Below are 21,785 nucleotides of genomic sequence, written 5' to 3' on the forward strand. Positions count from 1 at the left end.
AAGGTAAAGCTTTTTGTGAAAAGCCATCAACAGAGTTTACGGGGGGGGGGGGGGGGAAAGAGGCATTCCAGAAGAAAAGAACACAGTCCCTACAGTCAAACATGGCGGAGGTTCCCTGATGTTTTGGGGTTGCTTTGCTGCCTCTGGCACTGGACTGCTTGACCGTGTGCATGGCGTTATGAAGTCTGAAGACTACCAACGAATTTTGCAGCATAATGTAAGACCCAGCGTGAGAAAGCTGGGTCTCCCTCAGAGGTCATGGATCTTCCAGCAGGACAATGACCCAAAACACACTTCCAAAAAGCACTAGAAAATGGTTTGAGAGAAAGCACTGGAGACTACTAAAGTGGCCAGCAAGGAGTCCAGACCTGAATCCCATAGAACACCTGTGGAGAGATCTCAAAATGGCAGTTTGGAAAAGGCACCCTTCAAATCTCAGGGACCTGGAGCAGTTTTCCAAAGAAGAATGGTCTAAAAATTCCCAGCAGAGCATTGTAAGAAACTCATTGATGGTTACCGGAAGCGGTTGTTCGCAGTTATTTTGGCTAAAGGTTGTGCAACCAAGTATTAGGCTAATGGTGCCAATACTTTTGTCGGGCCCATTTTTGGAGTTGTGTGAGGAAATGATCAATGATTTGATTTTTGTTTCATTCTCTTTTGTGTTTTTTCATTGTAAGCAACATAAATGAAGATAAAAATACCAAAGAATTTGGGATTGCAATCATTTTAAAGAAGAAACTGAGTATTATCTGACAGAATTGCAGGGGTGCCAAAACTTTTGGCCAGCACTGTATATACTCATACATACGCACAGTATATTATATATAAATTTATATTTAATATTTTTATTTAATTTATCTTTAAGAGGAAATGAACAATCCTTCACCATCGGTATCTGGCGTCTTTTCAAGGTGAATCGCAGTCTCCGGTTTATCCGCTGATAACACTCCTCAGGGGAATAGGCAGGGTGCTCTACAATGAAGAAGAGAGGCCTTTACAAAGCAGTTTTGCATAAAAGTCAGATTAATTACAGTTTTATTGTGTATCACAGACCTGAAAAAGCACATGAAAGCACTGCAGCACTTTGCTTTTTTGTGGCAGCTATATTTTAGGTCTAGGTGTTTTGGCGTGATTATTCACATTTTACTCCATTTTCACAATTTGACTTGAATGACCCAAATAGCTCTAACGTCTAGCTCTAAAAAGTGTGTAGCAGTTTAAGGCCTTGTGCGCACTAGAAAATGGAATTTTCTTAAGAAAAATTCCACAGGCACTGAAAGATTTCCACACCCGCGGAAAAAAAAAACACTCCAAAACCGCACCAAAATCCGCATGCGTTTTGTAGCGGTTTTTCAGCAGGTTGGTACATGTGTTTTAATGCATTCAATGCAATAAAGCACAATAAGAAAAAAAAAAAAGGTAATTCCTTCTGAGATAGATAGATAGATAGATAGATAGATAGATAGAGGATAGATAGATAATAGAGGACAGATCAATCAACAGATAGAGTCCCTGTGAGGATACACTGCAGTTCTCCTGAGCGGTAATGTGTTCACATTACCGACCGTGAGAAATGACCTGTAATTACCCCTGCAGTCTCGTTACGAGGCTGCATTCAGTACAGTGTGTCAGTCACGGCTGCAGCAGTCTGCAAGCGTCGTGGGACCTCGGTGGATTACGCCAGAGCTGTGTGTTGGGAGGGGTTAATAAAAAGGTGAAAGAGGGGACTTTTTTGTTATTTTATTTAAAATAAAGGATTTTTCGGTGTGTTTTTTCACTTTACTTACGGGTTAATCATGTAAGCTATCTCATAGACGCTGCCATGATTAAGCCTGGACTTAGTGGCAGCGATCCGCTGCCATTAACTCGTTATTACCCCGACTTGTCACCGCATCACGGCAATTGGGAAGAGTCGGGGACACTCCAGGACTGTTGCATAATGGATGCGACAGTCCCGGGGCAGCTGCGAGCTGATATTCTCGGCTGCGTGGGTGAAGGGGGGGGGGGGCATTAACCCCGGCCCTCGCCCTCCCCAGCCTGAAAATACCGGGCCGCCGCTGTGTGTTTACCTTGGCTGGACGTTATTTTTGTTTGTTTTTTTATTTTTATATGGACCTTTGCTTTCTATGTGCATTGTATATATGTCTGTGTCTGTGTGTGAGTGTGATCTGTGTGTGTTTACTCTCTGCTCCGCTTCCTCTTCCTGTTATAATGACATCACTTCCCTGCAAAACGCAGGCAGTGATGAACATTATGTCCCGAAAAACACGAAATAACGCAGGAAAATGCAATGAACCGCACAGAATTTGCTACCTGCGTTATTCCCTGCGGGATTTCACTATTGCATTACAGTCAATGGAGTGAAATCTCGCAGCTACCTGCGGAAAAGAAGTGACATGCAATTGTTTTTGCTGCAGGAATCCCGCAGCAAAACATGCAGCTGTCAAAATCCACCTAGTGCGCACAGCATTTTTTTTTCCCCATAGGATTTGCTGGTGAATCACTGCAGAGATGTTATGAACATTTTCTGCAGCAAAACATTCAGCAAATCCGCGGCAAAAAACGGCAAGTGCGCACAGGGCCTAAGAGCACATCCACGGATACATGTAAGCCAAAATCAGTATAATCCATTGTTATTGTTAATGATTGTTGTACTAGTTTTTATGTATACCCTTTTCACTTGTAAAGTGACAAAAGTAACAAAATAATAATAATAACAACCAATTGCAGTTTAAAAGCTTATTGGGTCATTATTATGACTTCTCGTTGCTTACAGCATTTAATACTTAGACCTTTGTAGTGAATGCACATCGTGATCATATGTGCGTGTCCATGGCAGAGTCTTATGAGAGTCAGATCAGCTAAGCCTTTAACCCCTTCACGCCCGGCCACTAAAACACCCTAATGACCGGGCCATTTTTTGCAATTCTGACCAGTGTCACTTTGACAGGTTATAACTCTGAAACGCTTCAACGGATCCTGGCGATTCTGAGATTGTTTTTTCGTGACATATTGTACTTCATGTCAGTGGTAAATTTAGGCCGATATTTTTTGCGTTTGTGAAAATTTAGGAAAATTTTGCAAAAATTTTGAAAATTTCGCAATTTTCAAACTTTGAAAATTTATGCCTATAAATCTGAGAAATATGTCACACAAAATAGTTAATAAATAACATTTCCCACTTGTCTACTTTACATCAGCGCAATTTTCGAAACAAATTTTTTTTTCGTTAGAAAGTTAGAAGGGGTCAAAATTAATCAGCAATTTCTCATTTTTCCAACAAAATTTACAAAATAATTTTTTTTAGGGACCACATCACATTTGAGGTGACTTTGAGAGGCCTATGTGATAGAAAATACCCAAAAGTGACCCCATTCTAAAATCTGCACCCCTCACTCTGCTCAAAACCACATCCAAGAAGTTTATTAACCCTTTAGGTGCTTCACAGCAACCAAAGCAATGTGGAAGGAAAACATGAAAATTTTACTTTTTAACACAAAAATGTTACTTTAGCCATAAAGAAGGGAATTTTGTTTACTTACCGTAAATTCCTTTTCTTCTAGCTCCAATTGGGAGACCCAGACAATTGGGTGTATAGCTATTGCCTCTGGAGGCCACACAAAGTATTACACTTAAAAGTGTAAGGCCCCTCCCCTTCTGGCTATACACCCCCAGTGGGATCACTGGCTCACCAGTTTTAGTGCCAAAGCAAGAAGGAGGAAAGCCAATAACTGGTTTAAAGACCAATTCAATCCGAGGAAACATCGGAGAACTGAACCATACCACATGAACAACATGTGTACCCGAAAAAACAGAAAAACCCCGAGAAAACAGGGCGGGTGCTGGGTCTCCCAATTGGAGCTAGAAGAAAAGGAATTTACGGTAAGTAAACAAAATTCCCTTCTTCTTTGTCGCTCCATTGGGAGACCCAGACAATTGGGATGTCCAAAAGCAATCCCTGGGTGGGTAAAAGAATACCTCATGATAGGGCCGTCAAACGGCCCTCTCCTACAGGTGGCCAACCGCCGCCTGAATGACTTATCTACCTAGGCTGGCGTCTGCCGAAGCGTAGGTATGCATCTGATAATGCTTGGTAAAAGTAAGTAGACTCGACCAGGTGGGTGCCTGACACACCTGCTGAGCCGTAGCCTGGTGCCGTAATGCCCAGGATGCACCCACGGCTCTGGTAGAATGGGCCTTCGGCCTTGAGAGAACCAGAAGCCCAGTAGAACTGTAGGTTTCAAGAATTGGTTCCTCGAGCCCCCGAGCAAGGGTGGATCTGGAAGCTTGCGACTGTTTACGCCGACCAGCGACAAGGACAAAGAGTGCATCCGGGTGGCGCAGGAGCGCCATGCGGGAAGTAGAACCTGAGTGCTCTCACCAGAACCAACAGATGCAAATCCTTCTGAAATTGATGGACTGGACGAGGACACAAAGAAGGTGAGGTGATATCCTGATTGATATGAAAATAGGATACCACCTTAGGGAGAAATTCCGGAACCGGACGCAGAACTACCCTGTCCTGGTGAAGGACCAGGAAGGGAGTTTGTATGAGAGCGTTGCTAGCTCGGAAACTCTCCTAAGAGACGAGACCGTTACTAGAAGGCCACTTCCCGTGAAAAACGGGAAGGGAGACATCCTTCAAAGGCTCGAAAGGCGGCATCTGGAGAGCAATTAGAACCTTGTTCAGATCTCAGGGCTCTAACGGCCGCTTGTACGGAGTGCTGAGAAGACAAACTCCCCGTAGGAACGTGCGTACCTGAGGAAGTCGTCGTTTCTGAAAAAATACAGATAGCGCTGAGACTTGTCCCTAAAGGGAACTGAGCGACAACCCATTTTCCTACCTAGATTGCAGGAAGGAAGGAAACATAGACGATGCAACCGGCCAGGGAGAAACACCCTGCGCCGAGCACCGAGATAAGAACATCTTCCACGTCCTGTGGTCAATCTTGGCGGACGTTGGTATGCTAGCCTGTCTCATGGTGGCAACCACGTCCTGAGGTAATCCTGACGACACTAGGTTCCAGGACTCAATGCCACACCATCCGGTTGAGGGCCGTAGAATTCAAATGGAAGAATGGCCCTTGAGACAGCCAGTCTGATTGGTCTGGTAGTGCCCCCGGTTAGCCTACCGTGAGGCACCACAGAACCGAGTACCACAACATCCTCGGCCAATTTGTAGCGACGAGGATGGCGCGGCCGCAGTCGGTCTTGATCTAGCGCAGTACTCTGGGCAACAATGCCAGAGGTGGCACCTAAGGTAGCTGGAACTGCGACCAATGCTGAACTAAGGCGTTTGCCGCCAGAGCTCGATGATTGTGAAACCGTGCCATGAAGCTGGCACATTGTTGTTGTGCCGTGACGCCATTAGATCGACGTCCGGCCTCTGTCAGCGGCGCCAGATCTCCTGAAACCCGTCTGGGTGAGGAGACCATACTCTTTCGGCCACACCTCAGCGACTTAGGAAGTCAGCTTCCTAGTTTCCACACTTGGGATGTGAATTGTGGATATGGTGGATGCCGTGTCTTCCACCCACATCAGAACCTGCCGGACTTCCTGGAAGGCTTGCCGGTTGCGCGTTCTTCCTTGGTGGTTGATGTATGCCACCGCTGTGGAGCTGTCCGACTGAAGTCGGATATGCTTGCTTTCCAGCCGCTGTTGGAAGGATTGTAGGGCAAGATACACTGCTCTGTGTTCAAGAACATTGATCTGAAGAGTGGACTCTTGCTGAGTCCACGTACCCTGAGCGCTGTAGTGGAGAAAAACTGCTCCCCACCCTGATAGACTCGCGTCTGTCGTAACTATCGCCCAGGACGGGGATAGGAAGGACCTTCTTTTTGACCAAGAGGTGAGAAGAAGCCACCACCGTAGAGATTCCTTGGCCGCCTGAGAAAGAACGACGACTCTGTTGAGGGACGTCGACTCCTCGTCCCATTGGCGGAGAATGTCCCATTGTAGTGGACGCAGGAAAACTGCGCGAAAGGAACTGCCTCCATTGCTACCATCTTACGTAGGAAGTGCATGAGGCGTCTCAATGTGTGCGACTGGTTCTTAAAGAAGAGCTTGCAGCCCGTAGTGAATGCTGTTTGTCTAGCGGCAGCTTCACTATCGCTGAGAGAGTAAGAAACTCTATGCCTAGATATGTTATCGATAGGGTCTGGGTCGGATCTGACTTTAAAAAGTTGATGATCCACCCAAAACTCTAGAGAGTCTCCAGCGCAACGTTCGGGCAGTGTTGGCATGTTTCCTAAGAGAGTGCCTTGACAAGTAGATCGTCTAAATACGGGACCACAGAGTGACCCTGAGAGTGCAGGACTGTGACTACTGCTGCCCTGACCTTGGCGAAGACCAGTTGGACTGTCGCTAGCCGGAAGGTAGAGCTACGAACAGAGGGTGTTCGTCTCCTATAACAAAGCGTAGAAACGCTAGTGCTCTGGATCAATCGGCACGTGTGGATAAGCATCCTTGATGCCTAATGATGCTAGGAAATATCCTTGGGACCTTGAGGCGATGACATGGCGGAGGGATTCCATCCGGAACCGCCTGGTGTCCACGAGCTTGCTGAGCATTTTTAGATCCAGAACGGGACGGAACGGCCCGTTGTTATAGGTACCGCAAAGAATTTGGGGTAAAAACCGTGACCTTGTTCCTGAAGAGGAACGGGGGTCATCACTCTTTCTGCCTATAGAGTGCACCCTGTTTGCAGAAGAGCAGCGGCCCGGCCGGGAGGTGGAGAAATTCTGAAGAATCGAGTTGGAGGACGAGAAGTGAGCTCTATCCTGTACCCGTGAGACAGAATGTCTCACACTCAATGGTCATTGACCTATGGCAGCTAAATATCGCCAAGGCGGGAGAGCCTGCTACCGACCGAGGCCGCAAGTCATGAGGAAGCCGCCTTGGAAGCGGGTTTTCAGACTGTCGCTTTTTTGGGCGAGACTGAGCCCGCTAAGAATCTTAGCTCCTCTGATCCTTTTGAGTCCACATTGGACGAGGAAAAATGGGACCTGCCCGAGCCTCGAAAAGGCCGAAAACCCCGACTGCCTCTTGCTCTGTTGGGGTTTGTTGTGTCCGGGCTGAGGAAAGGATGAATCCTTACCCCTGGACTGTTTGATGGTTACATCCAACGCTCACCAAACAGTCGGTCAGCAGAAAAAAGGCAACTGGTTAGGCAACCTTTTTTGGAAGCAGAATCTGCCTTCCATTCACTTAACGAGCAGACCAGGCTCTGCTTAAAAACACGGAGTAGCGGAGGCTACCGCCGCACGGTTCGCAGAGTCCAGGACAACCTGAATCGCGTAAGAAACAAATGCAGACATTTGAGAGGTTAAGGATGCCACCTGCGGCACAGATGTACGTGTAACCGTGTCAATCTGTGTAAGACAAGCTGAAATAGCTTGGAGTGCCCCAAGGGAGAGAATGCCGGAGCCAACGGTGCGCCGACAGCCTCATAGATGGCTTTCGACCAGAGATCCATCTGTCTGTCAGTGGCATCTTTGAGTTTGCAGTTCCATCTCCCACTGCAACTATGGATCTAGCTACAAGCCTGGAGATTGGAGGATGCCGCTCGGGACATTGGGTCCAGTCCTTGACCAAGTCAGGGGACAGGGATAACGTGTATCCTAAGCCGTTTGGAGAAGCGCATATCTGGATAAGCGTGGTGTTCCTGGACTGCCTCTCTGAAGGCAGAGTGGTCCAGAAAAATACGTGAAGCTGACTCCTCCACTGGAGGAGCTGTGAGAAATAACCCACATTCTATAGATGGACGCTATAAGATTATTTACTATGGCGTCACAATCAGGTGTATCCAGATTGAGAGCGGTCTCAGGATCAGAATCCTGAGCCGCTACTTCCGCCTCATTACACAGCGAGTCCTTCTGTTAGGACCCTGATGAAACCGAGGCCGCTCATAGCGAGCCGCTTAGGCTGTCTGGGACTGACGTCCGTGCAGAGCCGTGGACTCTGGGATGCGTGTGACATTCCCGGAGCTGTTAGTTATTCCACACTGAGGGGGGCCATGGATCAATGATTCAACAGTGCCCATATTGTGAGAGACATGTCCGGACTGCTAGGCTTCTAGTATCATAGCCACAGTCTCAGAAAAACTGTCAGTAAATACTGCAGACACCGTCCTCATCCCCTGGCCATTAGTGCATACAATGGGAGTCTATGTACCTGCCGGCCGTATAGCCGTACATGCTGTACCAGCTGTATAGAAAAACATGTGGTTCTGCACCTTTGTTTTACACAGAGAATATGCTGATAACTCCTCCGCATAATCCAGGAGGGTATATACAACGTGCGACCAAACAGTGCAATGTATATAGTACAAGCATATCTATAAGTGCACTTCTGCACTAGTGGGGTTAGCACCACAGGTGCTGCTTAACGCCTGTTACAGCGATTGTGTGACTATCAGAATGCCAGGGTCTTCACACTTGTCTCTGTATCATACAGAAACTGACACTAATGGCTGCCGGTGTCCTTGTAGAGAAGGAAGCCGTGGGCGTGCCTGAGAAAGTGCGGGAATCCGGATTCACAGTGCACACAGTGAGAGGGGTGGAGTATGCAAAACATACTCCAGCTCTCAGCTCTGCTCTATGCAGCGTCACGCCCCTACCCTGACTGTCAGGGCTGTGGGCGGTAACGAAGGGAGACTAGGCCCAGAAGCCGGGGACTCGAGTTAACAGCGCGGCCGCCGTAAAAGCGCGGGCCGCGCTGAAGTCCCCGGCGCACCACAAGTGCCAGCCGCGCCGCAGTTCCAGCGGCCGGCCGCGACCGATTCTGGAAGTGGCCAGCGTCCCGCCCCTCTCCTGACTGGCAGGTCTGGGGGCGGGAACGAACGGAAGCAGGCCGCAAAAGCCGGGGACTCTAGTTATCAGCGCGGCCGCCGTAAAAGCGCAGGCCGCGCTGAAGTCCCCGGCGCACTACAAGTGCCAGCCGCGCCGCAGTCCCAGCGGCCGGCGCGACCAATTCCCATAAGTGAGCCTGCTTCAGCAAAGCTGAATGAGGCCATGGCACAGGCGCCGCAGCGCTGATGTCCCCCGGCGCACTACAACACCCAGCATGCTGCGGTGTGAGCGCCAAATGCACGGGGACACAGAGTACCTTGAGGAAGCAGGGCCATGTCCCTGATGTACTCCGCTCCATCCAGCATCTTCTCCAGGGGCTGTAGATGGAGCACGGTCTCAGTGCCAGGAGACCGGTAAATCCCACTTCACCCAGAGCCCTGTAAAAAGGGATGGGGAAGGAATCAGCATGTGGGCTCCTGCCGCCGTACCCGCAATGGGTACCTCAACCTTACAAACACCTCCGACATACAGTGGGGTGAGAAGGGAGCATGCTGGGGACACTATATGTGTCCTCTTTTCTTCCATCCGACATAGTCAGCAGCTGCTGCTGACTAAAAAGTGGAGCTATGCGTGGATGTGTTGCCTCCTTCGCACAAAGCACAAAACTGGTGAGCCAGTGATCCCACTGGGGGTGTATAGCCAGAAGGGGAGGGGCCTTACACTTTTAAGTGTAATACTTTGTGTGGCCTCCAGAGGCAATAGCTATACACCCAATTGTCTGGGTCTCCCAATGGAGCGACAAAGAAATTTTAATTTTCACAAGGGAGAAAAGAGAAAGTGCACCATACAATTTATTGTGCATTTTCTCCTGAGTACGCTGATACCCCATATGTGGTAAAAAGCAATTGTTTGGGCGCACGGCAGAGTTCGAAAGGGAAGGAGCGCCATTTGATTTTTTTTAACACAAAATTAGCTGCACTCATTAGCAGACACCATGTCGGGTTTGAAGACCCCCTGAGGTGCCTAAACAATTGAGCTACCCCACAAGTAACCCCATTTTGGAAACTAGAGCCCTCAAATAATTTTTCTAGATGTTTGGTGAGCACTTTGAACCCCTGGGGGCTTCACAGAAGTTTATAACGTTGAGCCGTGAAAAGAAAAAACATTTTATTTACCACAAAACTGTTGCTTCAACTAGGTAGCTTTTTTTAACAAGGGTATTAGGAAAAAATGCACCATAAAATGTATTGTGCATTTTCTCCTGAGTACGCAGATACCCCATATGTGGTGGAAATCAAATGTTTGGGCACACGGCAGGGCTCGGAAGGCAAGGAGCGCCATTTGAATTTTTGACTGCAAAATTAGCTGCACTCATTAGCGGACGCCATGTCGGGTTTGAAGACCCCCTGAGGTGCCTAAACAATGGAGCTACCCCACAAGTGACCCCATTTTGGAAACTAGAGCCCTCAAATAATTTTTCTAGATGTTTGGTGAGCACTTTGAACCCCTGGGGGCTTCACAGAAGTTTATAACGTTGAGCCGTGAAAAGAAAAAACATTTTATTTACCACAAAACTGTTGCTTCAACTAGGTAGCTTTTTTTTTCACAAGGGTATCAGTAAAAAATGCACCATAAAATATATTGTGCATTTTCTCCTGAGTACGCAGATACCTCATATGTGGTGGAAAGTAATTGTTTGTGCGCATGGCGGGGCTCAGAAGAGAAAGAGCACCATTTGACAGCAAAATTGGTTGGAATCATTAGCTGACGTAATGTTGCATTTGGAGACCTCCTGAGGTGCCTAAACAATGGAGCTCCCCACAAGTGACCCCATTTTGGAAACTAGACGCCTCAAGGAATTTATCTAGATGTTTAGCGAGCCCCAAGGGGCTCCACACAAGTTGATAATGTTGAGCCATGAATACAATTTTTGTTTTTCACCACAAAACTGTTACTTGAACCACGTAGCTTTTTTTTTCACAAAGGTATCAGGAAAAAATGTACCATAAAACGTATTGTGCAATTTCTCCTGAGTACGACGATACCTCATATGTGGTGGAAAGTAATTGTTTGGGCGCATGGCAGGGCTCAGAAGAGAAAGCGCACCATTTGACAGCAAAATTGGTTGGAATCATTAGCGGACGCCATGTCATGTTTGGAGACCCCCTATGGTGCCTAAACAGTGGAGCTCCCTCACAAGTGACCCCATCCCCTCAAGGAAATTATCTAGATGTTTGGTGAGCCCCTTGCACCCCCAGGGGCTCCACAGAAGTTGATAACATTGAACCGTGAAATTTATTTTTTTTTTTTACCACAAAATTTTTGCATCAACCAGGAAGTTTTTTTTTTTTTTTTACAGCGGTGTCAGGAAAAACTGCACCATAAAACGTATTGTGCAATTTTTCCTGAGTACGCAGATACCTCATATGTGGTGGAAATAAATTGTTTGGGAGCATGGTGGGGCTCAGAAGAGAACGAACGCCATTTGACTTTTCAAACGCACAGACGCGGTGCACTGATCGACCGCTGCAGGACGCACATTCGGATGAGATACAAAAAGCGTCGGGGATACGGAAAAAAAGAAAAAGTCACGCCAAAAATTGAGCAGGGATGCCGATCCGTTATGTGCATCCCTGATCAGCGCTCGGCGGGACGCACGGACAGATGCGATACAAAAATCGTCGGGGATACGGAAAAAAAGTCACCCCAAAAATTGAGCAGTGATGGAGATCAGTTATCTGCATCCCTGATCAGCGCTCGGCGAGACGCACGAATGGATGCGATACAAAAAGCGTCGGGGATATGGAAAAAAATCACGCCAAAAATTGAGCAGGGATGCAGATCAGTTATCTGCATCCCTGATCAGCGATTGACGGGACGCACGGACAGATGCGATACAAAACGCGTTGGGGATACGGAAAAAAAAAAAGTCACGCCAAAAATTGACCACGGATGCAGAACCGTTATCTGCATCCGTCATCAGTGCTCGGCGGGACGCACGGACAGATGAGGTGTAAAAATGGACAGGATACAGGGGAAAAAAAAAAAAAAAAAAAAAAGTTATACTCACAGTACCCAGAGGAGTAGCAGGAGGAACAGAAGGCAAGCCAGATAGACATCTGTACAGGAGCAGCAGGCAGGACGTTGGACAGATCAGCAGAAGACCCAGGAAGGACCCAGAGATGGAGGCAGATGTGATCGGGCCAGTGAAGAAATCGGACGACCCGGTGAAGGCAGGTAAGAGGACGTCAAGGGGAGAGGGGAGGGGGAGAGCAGAGGGGGGCGCGGGAGAGCAGAGGGGGGCGCGGGAGAGCAGAGGGGGGCGTGGGAGAGCAGAGGGGGGGGCGGGAGAGCAGAGGGGGGGGCGGGAGAGCAGAGGGGGGGGGGCGGGAGAGCAGAGGGGGGGGGGGCGGGAGAGCAGAGGGGGGGGGGGGCGGGAGAGCAGAGGGGGGGGGGGGCGGGAGAGCAGAGGGGGGGGGGGCGGGAGAGCAGAGGGGGGGGGCGGGAGAGCAGAGGGGGGTGGGCGGGAGAGCAGAGGGGGGGGGGGGGGCGGGAGAGCAGAGGGGGGGGGCGGGAGAGCAGAGGGGGGGGCGGGAGAGCAGAGGGGGGGGGGGCGGGAGAGCAGAGGGGGGGGGGGGGCGGGAGAGCAGAGGGGGGGGGCGGGAGAGCAGAGGGGGATACCGGAGAAGCAAAGAAGGAAGGAAGCAGAATAGAGATGAAAGAGGAGGCAGGCAGATCGCAGGGGGAGCAGATCGGGGCGTGGGGCTGCAGACCGCAGGGGGCACGGGCAGGGGCCATAACGGGAGCGCGCAGGGGCCATAACGGGAGCGCGCACGGGCTGGAAGAAGAGTGCAATACTCACGTGGAGCAGGCAAGAAGACGGTGACATTAGCGGCGGGCAGCGGTGGCGTGGTACCACAAGTACCAGCCACTCCACGCTGGAGACATGTTGGGGGAGGCTCCCCAGACCAGCACAGGCCTGGGGAGGGCGGCCACCTGCAGATCAGACCGCCCCACTGCACACTGATTGGAGCGATTGCGCGTCATAGCACGATCGCTCCGATCAGTGCTGCAGGGGCTGGGGGCGGCATGTTTGAGATCCACCTATGATCTGCTGTAGCTGCTACGGCATCTCATAGCTAGATCTCATAGTATCGCACTAATTCGGGCATTATTTTGCCGAAATCAGTGCGAATGATGTGGTTGGCGGTTCAGATTTGAACAGCCAATCACATCGATCGTCGATGGGGGTTGGCGATGCCATCCCCCCTGGGGTCAAGCAAAGGTCCCCTGCTGTAAGAAACAGCAGAGGACATCATTTGAAAGCCATTGCTATGGCCACGGCAATCAAATGAAGTTTAGGCCGTAAAATTACGTCGTTAAGTCACGTTAATTTTACTGCCCGCGGTCGTGAAGGGGTTAATGTCACAAGGCAGGGCCATTTCAACTAACTGTAAAAGGTGATCTGTCAGCAGGTTTTTGCCATGTAAACTGAAACCAACATGCTGCAAGGGTTAACAGAAAATTCATGGAAGCCTGTCTTGTCACAGGTCAATCTGTTATTTATTTACTACGCTTGTTTAAGCAGCAGGACCCTTATTATTACAGGACTACAAAGTCAAATGCACAGCAGTCCGGCATGCCCCCTCCTCTGATTGACACCTCATTGTCTATGTACAATCTGTATTGAGACCCTGGTGTGACCGGGACAGTTCTCTTATCTCTGCTACATGGCTAAATCTAAAAATTCTGATTGTGTCAGAACTGCTGCAGCCAGTAATCTAAGTGATACACCTTGGATTCAGGGTCTCTTTGCCTACATTATACTGCTCTCAGATGAGGCAGCAAAAACCTGCTGACAGGTTCCTTTTAAAGGGGTTATCACACTTATATCACCTATCTTTAGGTCTTATCGCTAGAACCTCTACCAGTCAAAGAGCTGTGAATGGAGAGGTAATGTGCATGCATTATGACCAATCCCTTTAACTTCCAGTGTGTAGCATGATAGTGTATCCATCACCACTCAAAGAAAAGTGATGAGTGGTGGCCACAGATTTCACTAGGTTTATGCTTCCCAATCCAGGGGCAGCACAAAGACCCAGATTTCAGTAGTATGGTACTTAATTGACTTCTTGCTGAAGCAGAGATTTAACAAAAAAAAAAAAAAAATTGTGGTTTATTGCAGCTCTGTTAGTCCTTTCAATGACCATTACTGACTAACTCCTCCCATAAGATGAATTGAAAGCCATTTGTCTACATTGAGCATAAGCAAAGAGCTGCCAATCAGTGGAAAAGAACAGGAATATCTAGGACTCCATGGCAGGAGCTGATCACAGAAGATTAACAGAGCTGCAGCAGATCAAAACTACAGCAAGCCACTCAAGTAATACACTGCTAGAATCAGGGTCCCTGTTCTCACCCTATACTGCTCTCTGACGGGGCAGCACAATCCACGTCACAGATTCTCTTTAAAAAAGTCAAAATATTAGAAAGTGACATCTTTCAGGTGCAGTGCATTAGGTAGTATGCAGTGTGTTAAGAGTGCAGTTTTAATTCTGGTTACATGTGCTTAAACCTTTGCTTACATGCACAGTCAAATGATAGTTAGACCATTCTATTTTCTATACTAACAGTACAAATGAAGAGAAATTTCTGGAAGATATTTTGCCACCCCTTAAAGGGAACCGGTCACCAGAATTTTCACTATAAAACTAAAAGAATCCCCTTCTGCAGCTCATGGGCTGCATTCTAGAAAGGTTCATCTTGCTACTGGCCCCCTTTCAGACCTACATAACTTTATAAAATATTACCTTTTGCTATGGTAATGAGGTTTGCTGGCCACGGGGGCGGGCTGTATTTCGTTTGTTATTCCCCCCTCCTGCCGCTGTTCGCCGTCCCCCAGTGTTCATTTACATAGATGAGGCCGCCGCCCTTATCTTCCGCAGTGCTCCGGGAGTCTCGCGCATGCGCAGTGGCACTATCACGGGACTGAGCACTGTTTTCAAATCGAGAGCGCCGGTGATGTTATTGCGCAGGCGCGAGATTATGGGCAGCGCTGTGAATGTCATCACCAGCATCATTCAAGTACCTTCCCATAATCTCACGCCTGCGCAACAACATCACCGGTGCTCGCGTTTTGAAAACAGTGCTGCCCTGCGATAGTGTCATTGCGCATGCGTGAGACTTCAGGAGCACCTAGGAACATGAGGGCAGCGCCCTCCTCTATGTAAATGAACACTGGGGGACGGCGAACAGCGGCAGAAGGGGGGATAACAGATGAAATACAGCCCGCCCACGGGGCCAGCAAACCTCATTACCATAGCAAAAGGTAATATTTTATAAAGTTGTTATTTAGGTCTGAAAGGGGGGCCAGTCCATGAGCTGCGGAAGGGGATCCTTTTAGTTTAATAGCAGAAATTCTGGTGACAGGTTCCCTTTAATCACAATTTATATCCTTGCACTAATTACTGAGTCTCATACCTGATCACATTGGTCTACAGATCTGAACATATACAGCATAAAAAAAAAAAAAAAAAAAAAAGTTTGCTGACATACCTGTCCTCTCATCCTTGCATTTATTAACCTTCTCCTTAGGTTTTCTCACTTTCTGCTCAAGGTATACCAGCAGTTTCTCCTGCTCTTCCCCAGATCGGTTCATGAAATCATTCCAAATCTGTTTAGATGAAGAGAGACAGACTGTTCAATATAAATAACTAAAATTATATCATGAACAACTAAGTGCGAAGCAGAGAACAATTAATGCATCACTCAAGGTTGTTCTAACTTAATACTTCAAACAGAACGGTACTTTCAACAAACTTTGCACAAATCAACAGTGCAAGACGATTCTAAGAAACTTTGTAATGTATCCTAAGAGAGAAATTAGGATCTTTCTCCACTTAACAGACTTCTTTCCCTGCCTCCTGAGTGCAACATCCACTGTGTAAAAGCAGACTTATAAAATGGTGGTGGTGGGCAATTAGTGAGCAGGAAAGGGAACAGTGAAAGAAAAAGCGTGGTGCAGAACTTTCTAAGAAACGAACATTGTGCACAGTCCGTGGTGTAGGTACGTGTGTGTGTTTTCCATGTGCTATCTGTATGATATCTAGATAGGAAAGTATAACAGTTTGCGCTGTCTCAGATGCTGCTGTCACACTTGTTTTCAGGTCCGCAGTCAGTGGAGTAAATATTCATGAGCATAATGAGCGGGCCTGGAAGCAAGTGTTACAACAGCACCGGAGACAGCAATGCTGGACACTAGCAACTGTAAAAATACATTTACTGCTCAGTGACGTGTTTCCTACGGTACGTGTGACCCTGATGTCACACTGATCACATCAGGGTGCAGTCACTGTGACATCCATGCTGCTGGCAGAAAACAGACATATCGCCATGTGGAGCTCACAGACACACGCATGCTCCACACGGACATTGTCAAAACACGGAGGTGTGCGCAAGACCATTGATTTTAATCTGTGTGTCCGTGTCTCTGGTACATGTGAAAACGGACGCCATACATTCTAGTGACACGGATGTGTAAAGGAGGCCTAAGGCTACTTTCACACATCTGGCTTGAGCTCTGCGGCTCAATCCGGCTGTGCAAGCTATGCAACGCATGCGGTGAAAACACCGCATCCTTTGCATAAGTTTTTCCCATGCGGCCCGTCCGGTTTTTGCCGCTTGCGGCATGCTACTGAGCATGCGCAGTGGAAAAAAACGCATGCGGCGGCCGGATGCGGTTTTTGCCGCATCGCGCCGCATCCGGCCGCCATAGGCATATATTGAAAAATACGCCGCATCGGCCAAATGCGGCGCGATGCTGTTTTTTTTGCCGCACGAAAAAACGTGCTAGGCAACGTTCCATTCGGCCGCCGCATCGGCTAAATCTGCCGCATGCGGCAAAAACCGGATGGAACGCAAGGCCTTGCGGCACAATGCGGCACTAATTAAAGTCTATGCAGAAAAAACGCAACCGGCAGCAAAAAAAAAACGGTTGCGATTTTCCTGCAAAGTGCCGGAGTGTGCCGCATTGCAAAAACCGGAGGTGTGAAAGTAGCCCGTAAGAAGAATTTTCCCTCATATCAGAGGTTGATTCAGGTCAGCACAGCTGAGCTCTGATGTATAATGTCCTCCATGGTGCTGCAGTTTGTTTCTGTGAGCTAAGAAGTGAATTAGGAGCAAGCATGCCTCTCTCAGTGCTGTCCATGGGAAAAATCACTGCAGCTCCACTTCCTCCAGCTAAGGGTGGATTGCAAGTTAGAGAGCAAGAAAATTTCATTACAAGAAGTATTCATCTTTGGCCAGGGTCACACGGGCATATAAAATCGGACAAGTGCTATAAGTTTTGGGGTTTTTTTTTGTTTTTTTTTAAATCAGATTGCATTTGGACCAATGTTATTTCAATGGAGCTTGTCAACGTGTTTCTCATAGCAATTAAGCATGAAAACAAACACTAAGCATGCTGCGATTTGATGCATAAGTGAAAGAGACTCACCAATACAAGTCCATAGGAGAGAGGAAATCATCAGATTACACTTGGACAACATTCGATTCACTCGGTCTCACAGAGAAGAGAAGATGGAGAAAATGTATTCTCCATCAGTGTATTCCAATTCTCCCATCTGTGAAAATCCGATCACACTATGCGGATACTCCGATCACTCTGATTAGGGTTTGATTGGAGTGCCATAAGCATAATCAACACAATTTGAATGATGCAATCTATGGTCGTGTGATCCTAGCCTTTCACTCATTAATGGTAACATTTGTTGAGTGTCATGTCACATATTGTACCTCAATGTACACCTCATTATTACAGGCTTCAGCAAATATGCTGGGAGATGCACGTATGCAAGAGTCAACTTCATCGGAAACACATTCATCCCTTTCTAGCAAACTCAATAGATAGCGATCTGCAAAAGAAGAAAATAAATAGTCATATTGGAGTAATCGGATTTAAGTAATCTATAAACAGAACAGCAGTGTTACAATTCCTTCCCCCACCAGCACTCGGTATAGGGCACATGATTAACAATCTCAAAAGAAAATTTGACAAAACTGTAACAGGTGTTCTTAGTCATGGTATAACTCAAAGAAAAGCGGTAATATCAATCTCAAACATCTAACTTGGATGCACAATGGCTGGGGAAAACCAATTTGTAATCTACAGCAGGAAAATATCAGAGGATATATATGTAGTGAAGATAGGCCGCTGTAATTACATGTCTAAATCCCAATAGCTCCCGAATGTCTAATGATCCCAATGAAATGCAGGTTTCCCCCTCATCGTGCTTGTGGGAACACAATTAGCATGTGCCGTCCACCTGTAACCCCTCACACACCACCTTTAGGATCTAGTGGAAGCCAATAGCTGCTACCCCAACTGAGTGACATCCTGTGACTGACATCTTTCGGGTAAGGGTCATGTCACATACAATAGCTCAGGTTGTGGCTTGTGAGCAGGGCCCTCACTATTGTGGGTATGTGTTGAATTCTGTTACTCTGTAATGTCTCATTCTCTGTACAGTTCACTCTGAATTGTAATGAATTCCCCTTCACAGCACTTTTTCCACCTTTTATCCATCACACACACACCTTTGTGTGTATTAAAGCCTAAAACATTACATAGGTTCTTTAGGGCAACAAGCCAAAGCCAAGTGTCTCCGTAAAGACTAAGTGGCAGTTTGTACATGTGACCTGGGTATGGCTTTCAGGAAGGAAGTACTAGTGTTATGCAAGTGGTGGAAGCATTGAGTGCCTTGAGTGAGTGGACTAGTTGGGGTTATGTGCTGTGTTTAGTCAGTAACAAGTATGAGAATGAGCTGCAGAGTGACATGGACCCCCTTATAGGGTCAGTCACCATCCCCCCACCCAGGCTGAGTGAGGGCATGACCGTGATAGTATACAAACCTACATGTCTAAAGCCTAGGTACCACTGAGGTTTTGGTGTGCATTTAATGAGGTTTATTTTCACATCATGGGCGGCACGGTGGCTCAGTGGTTAGCACTGCAGCCTTGCAGCGCTGGGGTCCTGGGTTCGAATCCCACCAAGGACAACATCTGCAAGGAGTTTGTATGTTCTCCCCGTGTTTGCGTGGGTTTCCTCTGGGTTCTCCGGTTTCCTCCCACACTCCAAAGACATACAGATAGGGACTTTAGATTGTGAGCCCCAATGGCGACAGTGTTCCTGACGTATGTAAAGCGCTGCGGAATATGTTAGCACTATATAAAAATAAAGATTTATTTATAATTTTTTTTTTTTAAATCATATTAAAGTTCCAGCAAAGTATGTGATTTTCCCAATCTTATGCCCACTTTTCAATTTGTGCCTAAAGATCAATTAGAAAAAAAGATTCCGGTCTTTGTGAGCGCTAGTAATAGATCTTTGGTCTTTGATCTTTTAAGAAATTTGGCTTTATTATTAATAACATAAAGCTCTTGTATTAACACAACGCGTTTCAGCAAGATACACTTGCCATCCTCAGCAAGATCAATTAGTCATGAACCCACCATCCGTAGTCAATCTAAGGGTATGGTCACACGCGGCATCTTTTTTTTACCACAATGATGCAGCGTTTCTGTCCGCAATAAAAACATCGAGGTAAAAATGCATAAAAAACGGTGCGGTTTTTGTGTGTTTTTTTAAGTCAAATCTATTGACTGGATGGGCTCAAAAACACAAAGAATTGGACATACATCTTCAAAAACGCAGCCAAAATGCAGCCAAGAAAAGATGCCCAGTGTAGACAGGAAAATAGAAATCTCAAACTTTGCTGGGAAAAGGAAATGCATGTATCTGGGTGCATCTTTGTGATCTCAAAAACACACCAAAAAAGCAGCAAAAGATGCCCTGTGTGATCATAGCCTAAAAAAGAAAACTTTACTAGAATCAAAACTATAAATTAAAAAGGGGTTGATAAGGAAACTCAAAACATGCTGATATGGGAGGCACACCACATTACCAAGTGAACAAGTTATTTATGTACCTGCCACACCATATGATAGAAACATGACCATTTGTAGAGAAAATGCATAACTCCATCCAATAGAACAGCAAGTTGTGCAAAAAGTACAGAAACACTGAACAGTTGGACATGTGCATTCAAAAAATTAGAGACAGTCACATTCATTTCACCTGAAAAGTTAGGGTACATTTTAGGCAGGAGTCACATTTGCATGAGAATCGACTCATTACCCAGCTGCACGCTCCTGTCCTGAGAGCAGCCGTCCGTGCCTGGTGATGTGACTCGATTCTAGCAGGAGTCATCCTGAAATTTCTCCCGAAAGCCAAATATCCCTAACTTTTTTGTGAGTAGAGTATGATCTGCCTGCCTTTTGGATTATACAGTGCTGGCCAAAAGTATTGGCACCCCTGCAATTCTGGGAGATAATACTCAGTTTCTTCTTGAAAATAATTGCAATCACAAATTCTTTGGTATTATCTTCATTTAATTTGTCTTCAATGAGAAAAAAAAAAAAAATTGTTATAAAGCCAAATTGGATATAATTCCACACCAAACATAAAAAAGGGGGTGCACAAAACTAACCGGTGTTGGCAATAACTAAATCACACTTGCAGCCAGTTGACATGGATTAAAGTTGACTCAATCTCTGTCCCGTGTCCTTGTGTGTACCACATTGAGCATGGAGAAAAGAAAGAAGACCAAAGAACTGTCTGAGGACTTGAGAATCCAAATTGTGAGGAAGCATCAGCAATCTCAAGTCTAGAAGTCCATCTCCAAAGACCTGAAAGTTCCTGTGTCTACGGTGCGCAGTGTCATCAAGACCACTTCTTACCCCGAGACATAAAAAAGCCAGGCTGGAGTTTGCCAAAACTTACCTGAGAAAGCCTAAAACGTTTTGGAAGAATGTTCTCTGGTCAAATGAGACAAAAGTAGAGCTTTTTGGGAAAAGCCATCAACAGAGTTTACAGAAAAAAAAAAAAAAAAAAAAAAAAAAAAAGAAGAAGAGGCATTCAAAGAAAAGAACACAGTCCCTACAGTCAAACATGGCGGAGGTTCCCTGATGTTTTGGGGTTGCATTGCTGCCTCTGGCACTAAACTGCTTGACCGTGTGCATGGCATTATGAAATCTGAAGACTACCAACAAATTTTGCAGCATAATGTAGGGCCCAGTGTGAGAAAGCTGGGTCTCCCTCAGAGGTCATGGATCTTCCAGCAGGACAATGACCCAAAACACACTTCAAAAAGCACTAGAAAATGGTTTGAGAGAAAGCACTGGAGACTACTAAAGTGGCCAGCAATGAGTCCAGACCTGAATCCCATAGAACACCTGTGGAGAGATCTCAAAATGGCAGTTTGGAGAAGGCACCCTTCAAATCTCAGGGACCTGGAGCAGTTTGCCAAACAAGAATGGTCTAAAATTCCAGCAGAGCATTGTAAGAAACTCATTGATGGTTACCGGAAGCGGTTGAGTAGATTATGCTAGGACTAAAGGCCCCGTCACACACAATGAGATCGCTAACGAGATCGCTAATGAGATTGTTGTTGCGTCACCATTTCTGTGACGCAGCAGCGATCTCGTTAAGTGTGAAACCTACGAGCAATAAGGCCCCTGCTGTGAGATCGCTAGTCGTTGCTGAAGGGTCAGTCCGGACCATTTTCTTCAAAGGTGATGTCCTGCTGGGCAGGACGCATCGCTCATTGTTATACAGGTCGCTCATCGTTGGTAAAATCTGACTGTGTGACATCTCACCAGTGACCTCCCAGCGATCCTTATCAGGTCGCATCGTTTTCGGGATCGCTGGTAAGTCGTTAAATGTGACGGGGGGCTTAAGAATCCCTGTTCAGTTTCAATCATTGGTTTGTTTTTCACATATATCATTGTTCAGATAATGGAATTTTAATTAACTCAATACATTGTGGATGTTTTATTTCTTGTGAGTTTTAACAGTTTTTGAAATTACCTTTCCGAGAGCTGAACCTGTTGCAAATCAGCTGAACGGCAGTTTAAGGCCCGGTGCGCACTGGAAAACGG

The 21,785-nt window shown here is 46.8% G+C and overlaps 1 protein-coding gene across 1 annotated transcript in view; it reads right to left on the reverse strand.

Moving 5' to 3' along the window:
* Positions 1-886: 886 nt before the first annotated feature.
* The window catches only part of LOC142274161 (R3H domain-containing protein 4-like), a gene marked incomplete at both ends in the record, with an annotated part of 32,878 nt that continues 11,979 nt past the window's right edge, over positions 887-21,785 (reverse strand). The window contains 3 exons of the mRNA XM_075332558.1: positions 887-972; positions 15,345-15,462; positions 17,583-17,701. Of these exons, the coding sequence (XP_075188673.1) occupies positions 887-972; positions 15,345-15,462; positions 17,583-17,701 (323 nt within the window). The remainder of the gene's footprint in view (positions 973-15,344; positions 15,463-17,582; positions 17,702-21,785) is intronic.

Source organism: Anomaloglossus baeobatrachus, unplaced genomic scaffold (assembly GCF_048569485.1).
Source record: "Anomaloglossus baeobatrachus isolate aAnoBae1 unplaced genomic scaffold, aAnoBae1.hap1 Scaffold_3708, whole genome shotgun sequence".
Lineage (NCBI taxonomy): Eukaryota > Metazoa > Chordata > Amphibia > Anura > Aromobatidae > Anomaloglossus > Anomaloglossus baeobatrachus.